The following is a 9,083-nucleotide window of genomic DNA, read 5'->3' as shown; positions in this document are numbered from 1 at the left end:
CGGGTCGCGGGGGCAGGCAGGCCCCTTTCCCCTCAGCCCAGCAGCAGCCCTGTCTCCCCGCACGCTGAGTCAGGGCTGGGGTGGGCGCCTGTGGGGCTCTCCCCTGCGCACCCCTCAGCGTGGCTCCTCCCTTCCCGCTCCTCCGCCTCTGTCCTCGCTGTCTGCCGGGGTGGGTGCCCGGCGCTGCTCCAGGCGCCGGCGAACCTAAGCCCCTGGGGAGGAGGTCGGGGACAGCGGGGCACTGGCCGGGGCTGGTGGGCAGGGAGTCGCAGGTGCACTAGCTGAAGCGGCGGGGTCAGGTCCCGTCCGAGGCAGAGGGTGGCAGGAGGAACAGTGTCCTGATTTGCAACATCAGCTGCGGGGGAGCAGGAGGTGGGCGGACCAGCGGACACCGCGTGGGTCAAGGATGTGCCAGGGGCGCTGTGGCCTGGCAGGCGCCCTGGATCCTGTCTCTGGCTCCCTGCCAGTAAGAACCACTGGCGGGGGCGGGTGGCAGCAGTCCACCTCCAGGCAGGGGGGCCTGGAGAGTGCCTTCCACTCAGAGCGAGGCCCCGCTGCCCTGCTCTGACACACAGAGGGGCTGCGTGCTTCTGAGTCGCCACCAAAGATGGGACACCTGGGGACAGCAAGGCTTGAGGCCCGGCAAACCCCAGCAGTGAGGCCTAGGAGGGAAGGCCCCCCAGTGGCCCCCTGTCCTCAGGCCTGTCATCCAGGGCAGGTGGGCCCCCAGCCTCAGAGTCCATGGGGCCCAGGTCCTGACTCCCAGCCCAGCACTTTCCCGGGAGCCCCCCCTAGCCACTGCCCCCCATCGCCCCGGCCAGGAGAGGGGGAGCCCGGCCAGAGGCCAGCGGGCCCGTCTCTGCAGGCCCTGGAGCCCTCCTCTGCCAGAGCAGCAGGCAGGAGGGGCTCAGGGACCCCTGATCTGGGTGTCTCTCTGCACCTGCCCCCTAACTTCCTGTGGGGGGCACACCGCGAGCCTCAGTTTCCCTGTTGTGAAGTGGCACAGCCCTGTCCTCGGGCAGTGAGAGGTGGACGGCACGTGAGGCCCCACGGGGTGACTCAGTGGCATCAGCACACGCAGAGCTGGCTCCCTCGCGCAGTGACCACACGGCTGACCCCTGGAGGCTGCGGGGGGCTGTGCGGGCTGGGGTGCCGGAGGGGGCTGAGCCCAGACCCGGGGGAGCCCTGGGCAGCGGGACCTGCTGCGCCCCAGTCTGAGCAGCTGGAGAAGTGCCTATGGGGCACCGGCCCAGGGACGGGAGCGTGTGCCCCTGACCTTGCCCTTCGACTGGAAGGTGAGGGGGGGAAGCCATGCCGGTGGGAACCTGTCCTTGTCACCAGGGCAGCCCTGGGGGCTACGGTTCCAGAAACAGGGCCCGTCCGGGGGCTGCCCCTGCCCCCGGGGGAGCCCACCCAGCGCCCCGGAGTGGGCCTTAGGTGACATTGGGCCCGCCCATGGGCCAGGGAACAGGACAGTGAGTTGGGAGCGGAGGAAGTTTGGCTGTCCTTGGATTTTTTAAAAAGATTTTATTTATTTATTTTTAGAGAAAGAGAGGGAGAGAAACAGCCACGTAAGAAACACCAATTGGCCCTGGCTGGTGTAGCTCAGTGGATTGAGCGTGGGCTGCGAACCAAAGCATCGCAGGTTCGATTCCCGGTCAGGGCACATGCCTGTGCCGGGCACAGGCCCCGGCCCCCAGCAACCGCACATTGATGTTTCTCTCTCTCTTTCCCTCCCTTCCCTCTCTATAAATAAATAGATACAATCTAAAAAAAAAAAAGAAAAGAAAAGAAACACCAATCGGTTGCTTCTCATAAGTGCCCCGACCGCCCAGGGCTTCCCTGGACTCTTTAAAATAAAGTCTCCAGGACGAGGCCATCTTAGGGCTACAGAGGACTCGCAAAGGTGGCGTGCGCGCTCCTGCAGGCCCCCACCCTTCCATTCCCCACCTTGGTGTCCCACAGGCTGTCACCCTGCGATTGACCCGGCTGCGTGGTGCTAATTGCCCTCCAGACTTGACCTGTTCTTCCTGTTTCCTGTCCCAGGACCCACCCCGGGAGGGGAGAAAAGGCATTCCGGGCAGGTGGAACACGGCAGGGGCAAAGGCCAGGACGGGGAGGCCTCAGCGCCAAGGTTCTACCCTGCTGCCCGCCGAGGGGAGCCGTCAGCTAGAGGTGGGAGGGAGGCGGAGGGGTAGGGACGGTGCGGCGGGTGGAGACGGGCTTTGGGCGGTGCTGTGAGGTGTGGAGGTGACCCAGATCCTGGGGAGCAGCCCGAGGCTGGAGCAGGGAGGTGACAGGCAGCGTGGGTGTCGGGGGAGGAAGAGGTGGGAAGAGCCTTGAGTCCCGGCGGCCCGGTAGGCGGGCCTGGGGCGGCCTCGGCTCGGCCACCCTTCCCTGCACGGGGAGCCCCGCCCTACTCTGCAGCCTTCTCAGCCATTAGGGGGACGCAAGATGAAATCAGACCCACCGAGGTCGCAATAAACCCACGTAGGGCAGCGCTGAGCTAGAACAAAATCTCGTACTTCACGAGCCCTAAGTGTCCGTCCTCAGATTGGATGGACACATCCGCTCCGGGGGGGCGGGGCGGGCAGGAGGGCGACCGCAGGCGCGCTCTCCACCGCGGGGGGGCCCCCTCATTACTGGCCCCGGCTGCTCATCCACACGGGCCCCTCCCCAGGGGCCCCCGAAGTCGGAGTAGGGGCGGTCCTGCGCTTTCCGGAGCACAGCCCTGCGGTGACCTTGGGCGAGGCCCTCGCACTGCCCTGTTGCAAGACTGAAAAATCTGGTCGCAGAATGCGGCGCTTCCGCAAGCCCTGCGCCAGGAGGAAGGGGGGATGGGCTCGCTCCACCTGTGGCCTGCTCCCACCGCGTCCCCTTACTCCTGGCTTCGGGAGGTTCTTCCCTGGCGGCGGTCGCCCCTGTCCTCGCCCGCGGGGCATCCAGCTCCGCGCTCCCCACCTCGGCGCCCACCAGACCTCGGGGGACACAGGCACCTCGCCCCCGCCCCCGGCCCGCCGTGGCTGGGCCTGGCAGGGGGGCGGCGGGGTCCTTGGGAGGCACGGAGGGCCGGGGGTGGGGGTGGGGAGCGGCAGCGGTCCCCCCTCCTTCCCCCGCCCCTCGGAGGCGCCGGGGCCGCCCCGCCACCGCCCCTTTGTTCCGATGGCCAATCGGCGGGCTCCTTGACTAAATAAGGCGAGGAGCGCGCCGGGCGCCCGCCGTCCGTTACTTCCGTCCCCCGCCCCGCCGGTGACTCAGGGCCGGCGGCGGGCGGGGACGGGGCTGCCCTGGACGCGGTTTCCCGGGCGGCGCCGAAATCGCCAAATATGGCCGCGCCGCTCGCTGCCGCGCTCCGCCCGCACACCTGCGGCCGCACCTCGACTTCCCCGCCGCGGGTGACACAGCCACTTTAGGGGTAGTAGCTGCCCCCGCCCCGCCTCCCAGCCCTCCGGGTGCGGGGCTGGCGCCTTGCTGACGGGGAGCCCCGGGAATCTCGGCCTCGCCTCACTTTCCCCGGACTCTCTGGCCTTGCACTCGGCGCCCAGACGGGTGCAAGGTGGGAAACTAGGGCCGTAGGGCGGGGACAGAGGTCCCTGGGCCTCTGCCGCTCCATCTGTCTCCAGAAGCGGTCCACTCCCCCCTGCATATCCCAGACAAAGGAGGGTGAAGGGAACTGGATGGGGTGGCAGGCACCCCCCGAAGTCAAGGGGTCCGGCCAGGAGCAGAGGGTGGGCAGATGCAGCAAGAAGGTCTTAGATACTTTCCACCTCCCCCACGTTCTGAGTGACATCTCGGGACTCCCAAAGTGGAATCAATCACCTTGCATCACTGACGCCCCCACTGTGAGAGGGAGTCAGGGTGGGCTCTCGGGAGGCCCGGCCCTAGGGTGCCCCTTGGGTGGGGCGGGCACCTGACAGCCAGCCTCGCCTGAACCTGGGGCAGCCTGGGAGTCACTGACCTAGCTAGGCCCAGTGGCACAGGTGGCCAAGGGCAAGGCCCTGGCGTCTGGGGACTGCAGCCCTCAGGTGCTCGGGGCAGCTGCTTCCCTTCTGGACCCAGCGTCCTCATCCCCAAATGTGGCCGCCAGCTGACGGTGCAGGGTTCTCGGGGTGCCTGGCCCCAACCACCCCGCCCCCCAACCTCAGACACGGGCCCCAGTCAAGCTGAGTGTCTGGGACAATGGCCCAGGTCCCGGCCTCCCTCTGTCTGTTGCCACTGCCACCCCTCTTGGCAGGCGCTCTTCCCCTGGCCCTCTGGTGGTCATGCGAAGCAGCTCCCCAAGTTCAAGTGACCCCGAGAAAAAGCAGTACACTTCCTCCCCTCCCCACGGGGCAGGAGCACTGGCGCCAGCAGGTGCGGCCCGGCTGCGACTGGTCTCCCAGCACAGGCTCCGGCGAAAGGGCGCGCCCGAGACCAGGGAGAACCCACAGTCTCGGGCGCCCCGGCCCCAGGGCAGAGACGCAGTAAACCCCCCCACCCCCCGCCCCCGGGGTTGGCCCTCTCCGGGTATCGCAAATAGAGAAAACGGACGCCCCTCAAGTCTAGCGGGGGGTGAACCGGCCGGGAAAGTCGTTTCCCCTTCTCTGACTGCTTCCCCACAAGGTCCCCAAGTCATTTAAGTGAAAGCCCCATTCTCTCCTAGCGGATGGGGGGTGGGGTGGCCCCAAACCCGGAGCGGAGCAGCGCTTGGGGACAATCGGGGCTTCGGTTTGAGGAGCAGGATGCGTCACGTGTGGGTAACACCGGGCTTCTGTCTGCACCGTGCCCTGCCAGGGACCCTGAGCAGGGCACCCCCTCCCCTGGCGGAGGGGCCTGGGCGGTCACAGGTGCCCAGTGGGGCGGGGTGCGAGGTCAGGGATCCCCGGGGTGCCCCCGGCCGCGGGGCCAGAGCGCCGCAAGGGCGGCCTGCGGGAGCCCCCACCCACCCTTCCCCTGGCCTGGCACGGGCTCGAAAACAGCCTTCGCAGCCCAGCTCCCTGCGGAGCCTCAGCGGGGCGGAGGGGGTGCAAAGCCCCGCAGTGGGTCGGGGCCGCGGCGACACACCCTGACTTGGGGCGCGGCCCAGCCACCGGCCAGGCGGTTTCGGGGTGCAGCCGGGCCCTCCCCCACAATGCACGGCAGTCCCGGGGCGGAGCCGGCCGGTCGGTCCCGCGGGGTCCTCCCCGCGACCCTCTCGCAAACCCGGGGCACCCCTGCTTGCCCCACCCTCGCGGCAGCTCGCGCGGGGCGTCGGGCGCGGGGTCTCCGGAGCCGGGCCGGCGCGGGCGGGGCCGTTGGGGGCGGTGCGGGCGCGGGGCGGAGCCGAGCGCCGGGCCCCCACGTGCCCCGGCCGGGCGGGCCAATGGGCGCCCGGCGTTCGGAAAGATCGCCATATATGGACATGTTCTGGGGCCGCGCGCGCCGCCGCCCCGCGCGCGCGCCCCGCTCCGCTTAAATAGCGGCGGGGGAGGCCGCGGTCGGTCTCACTCACTGCACCCCGGCGGCTGTGCTCGTCGTCTCGCTCGTCCGCTCTCCGTTGCTCCGCGCCCCGCGACCGCCGCCCTCCCAGGTAAGCAGCCGGGCCTGCGCGCCCCGGCCCCGCTGCGAGACCTCGCCCCGCTCTCCGCGGGCCCCGTCCCGGGCCGGGCGTCCCGGCACAGCGTCTCCGTGAACAAAGGGCGGCCGGGGCGGACGGGCGGTGGGCCGGCGCCCAGGCCGCCGGCGGGGGGAGGGGAGAGGCGGGGCGGGGCCGGGCCGGGCCGCAGTGCGGAGAACCCCCGGTGCGCCGCCGCGGAGGGACGTGGGGGGCGTTCGGGGAGAGGCAGGCGCGGGGCCGGGCGGTTGCTGCTGCGGGCGGCGCGCTGGGGTCGGGGCCGGCGGGGTCTTGGCGCGGAGACGGGCTCAGCGAGGCCGGGCCGGGCCCCCGGGCGCGCCCCGCCTGAGTCCTCGGCCTCCTCTCGCCCAGATCGCCATGGAAGAAGAGATCGCCGCGCTCGTCATCGACAATGGCTCCGGCATGTGCAAAGCTGGCTTTGCTGGGGACGACGCCCCCCGGGCCGTGTTCCCCTCCATCGTCGGGCGCCCCCGGCACCAGGGCGTCATGGTGGGCATGGGGCAGAAGGACAGCTACGTGGGCGACGAGGCCCAGAGCAAGCGCGGCATCCTGACCCTGAAGTACCCCATCGAGCACGGCATCGTCACCAACTGGGACGACATGGAGAAAATCTGGCACCACACCTTCTACAACGAGCTCCGCGTGGCCCCCGAGGAGCACCCCGTGCTGCTGACCGAGGCCCCCCTGAACCCCAAGGCCAACCGTGAGAAGATGACTCAGGTAGGCGCCGCCCTGCCGCCGCCGCCCTGCCCGCCTTTCCCAAGTCATTTTCCGTTCGGCTTTATTTTCTGAAATTCAAGTATTTCTTTCGATATTTTCAGGGCTCTGTTCCTCTCCTGGCATTTCCTCCCTGAAGTCTCAAGGTTTCTCATTGTGTTTTTGCCTGCTTTCCTTTTCTGTCCTCACACATCACTCTGGGGGCATGCTGGCATGCGTCGTGTGAGCGTGGGGGGGTCCGGGTCTCGCCCCCCGCTAAGGGCGCCCGTTGCCTCTCGTCCAGATCATGTTCGAGACCTTCAACACGCCCGCCATGTACGTGGCCATCCAGGCCGTGCTGTCCCTGTACGCCTCGGGCCGCACCACCGGCATTGTCATGGACTCTGGGGACGGGGTCACCCACACGGTGCCCATCTACGAGGGCTACGCCCTGCCCCACGCCATCCTGCGTCTGGACCTGGCTGGCCGGGACCTGACCGACTACCTCATGAAGATCCTCACGGAGCGCGGCTACAGCTTCACCACCACGGCCGAGCGGGAGATCGTGCGTGACATCAAGGAGAAGCTGTGCTACGTCGCCCTGGACTTCGAGCAGGAGATGGCCACCGCCGCGTCCTCCTCCTCCCTGGAGAAGAGCTACGAGCTGCCCGACGGGCAGGTGATCACCATTGGCAACGAGCGCTTCCGGTGTCCAGAGGCGCTCTTCCAGCCCTCTTTCCTTGGTAGGTGGCGGGGGGGGCGTGGGGGTGTGGCCCTTCCGCTCCAGAGGGAGGCCCGAGTTAAGACTGAGCTTCTGTCTGCTAGGCATGGAGTCCTGCGGCATCCACGAGACCACGTTCAACTCCATCATGAAGTGCGACGTGGACATCCGCAAGGACCTGTACGCCAACACGGTGCTGTCCGGGGGGACCACCATGTACCCCGGCATCGCCGACAGGATGCAGAAGGAGATCACGGCCCTGGCCCCTAGCACGATGAAGATCAAGGTGGGTGTGCGCCCGGCCTGAGCCGGCCTGGGCACATGGGGGGTCAGAGTGTCTGGCCTGGCAGGCTGGGCCCCTGTGGCGCCACCCAGGGTCCTCACGATGTCCCTCTCCCCCCAGATCATCGCGCCTCCTGAGCGCAAGTACTCGGTGTGGATCGGCGGCTCCATCCTGGCCTCGCTGTCCACCTTCCAGCAGATGTGGATCAGCAAGCAGGAGTATGACGAGTCGGGCCCCTCCATCGTCCACCGCAAATGCTTCTAAACGGACCGTGGGCTGACGCGCGGCACTTGCTGCGCGAGTGGATCAAGTCCAAGTTTGCCCTGGCAAATGTACACACCTCATGCTGGCCTCGTGAAACTGGAATAAGCCTCTGAAAAGAAATCGTTCTTGAAGCTTGTATCTGAGCTCAGCACTGGATTGTAGGCCTGGTTGCTGATTCTGACCTTGTATTCAAGTTACCTGTGCCCTTGGTACACGCCTAATACCCTGTACACACCTTTGATTTCAGCCTCTGCGCGTGCGGCCGGTCACCGGCGGCTTAGAGGGGGGCGGGGTTCTGGGGGAGACCTCTGGGGGCTGGACGAGACCGCGTGTCCTCTTGGGTGGGTGTTAGCCCCTCGGTTTCCCCGGAGGCCGGCACGACCCTGACCCTGACCCCGACCCCGTCGCCCCCTGTCCTGCCGGTCTGACGGGGCGGGGGTCCAGGCCTTGGGACCCTTTTCCTTTCTTAGCTGATGTTTCCTGCCAGCACACCTGGCTTGTTTTACTTGCCTTGAGTTGGAAAACGGTTTGCATTTCCACCTGTAAATTTATTCATTCTTTTAATTTATGTAAGGTTTTTGTACGTAACTCTCAGTTCTTTAAGAGATGACAAATTTTGGTTTTCTACTGTCACGTGAGGACATTGGGCCCCAGCAACAACACGTCATTGTGAGGAGAGAATAAAAGTGCTGCAGTCAAGGCCGGCTGCTGTGTTTGGAGGGGGGAGGGAGGTCGGCGAGGTCGGGGGGGGGGGCAGCTCCTGCTCGGTCAACAGTTAAAAGAGTGTGATCAGGCCGACCCTGGCTTCAGGGAGTTGTTGCTGGCCAACGAGCTGGCCGACGTCTCGTCCTCCAAAGCTGGACTTTGTCCTCAGGCCTCCGGGTTGCCACCACAGGCGCCAGACCGGACCCTGCACAGCGGGTCCGTGTTTGGGAACAGTCTGCAGCATACCTGGGCTGTGAGGTTCCCCTGGGAGAACGGAGGCTCAGGCGCAAGGGGTGGGGGTGGTGCCACCCTTCAGGCCTCTGCCTTTTCCTGTCACCTCGCAGGGACCCCGCAGCTCACCCTTGCAGCCTCCCACTCGAGTTGGGGTGTTGTGGGCAGGGGCAGAGGACAGTGGACTGGACTGAGGAGGGGCTGTGTTGCCAGGGTGGGAGGGGGCTGGTGTGGCTGCCCAGTGAGTGGCCCTGTCCCACTCCACCCTGCCTGGCCCTGGGGCAGAGGGTGGGTGGGTGTGTCTACCATGAAGTGTATAAATGAGGTGAGGCCTTCCCCCTTCCCGCTGCTGCTCACCACAGGGGTCCAGCTCGACCCTTGCCTCCCAGTAGTTCTCGGGGGTTCCTGGGCCTTTTCTTCGTGGCACCCTTGGGATAGGAAGCAGGTGTTAGGCCCAATGACTGCCCACTGCAAGGGACTGGGTGCTCAGGGTGTGGCACCCAGCCCCAGGTTGCCCCAGCCTGCAGGGTGCCCCAGTGAGGCCCCGCAGGGACCCCGTGAGGACCTGTGAGGACCCAAAGCTGCTGGAC

At 67.1% G+C, this 9,083-nt stretch overlaps 1 protein-coding gene across 1 annotated transcript; it reads left to right on the top strand.

Moving 5' to 3' along the window:
- The first annotated feature begins 5,372 nt into the window (after nucleotides 1-5,372).
- ACTG1 (actin gamma 1) lies at nucleotides 5,373-8,256 on the top strand. The gene is made up of 5 exons (XM_028521667.2): nucleotides 5,373-5,548; nucleotides 5,945-6,313; nucleotides 6,594-7,032; nucleotides 7,115-7,296; nucleotides 7,414-8,256. The coding sequence occupies exons 2-5, from the start codon at nucleotides 5,951-5,953 to the stop codon at nucleotides 7,555-7,557; spliced, it is 1,128 nt and encodes a 375-aa protein (XP_028377468.1). The 5' UTR covers nucleotides 5,373-5,548; nucleotides 5,945-5,950; the 3' UTR covers nucleotides 7,558-8,256.
- Nucleotides 8,257-9,083: the final 827 nt, after the last annotated feature.

This window comes from Phyllostomus discolor, chromosome 8 (assembly GCF_004126475.2).
Source record: "Phyllostomus discolor isolate MPI-MPIP mPhyDis1 chromosome 8, mPhyDis1.pri.v3, whole genome shotgun sequence".
NCBI classification, from domain to species: domain Eukaryota; kingdom Metazoa; phylum Chordata; class Mammalia; order Chiroptera; family Phyllostomidae; genus Phyllostomus; species Phyllostomus discolor.
This window is presented reverse-complemented; position numbering and strand designations above follow the sequence as displayed.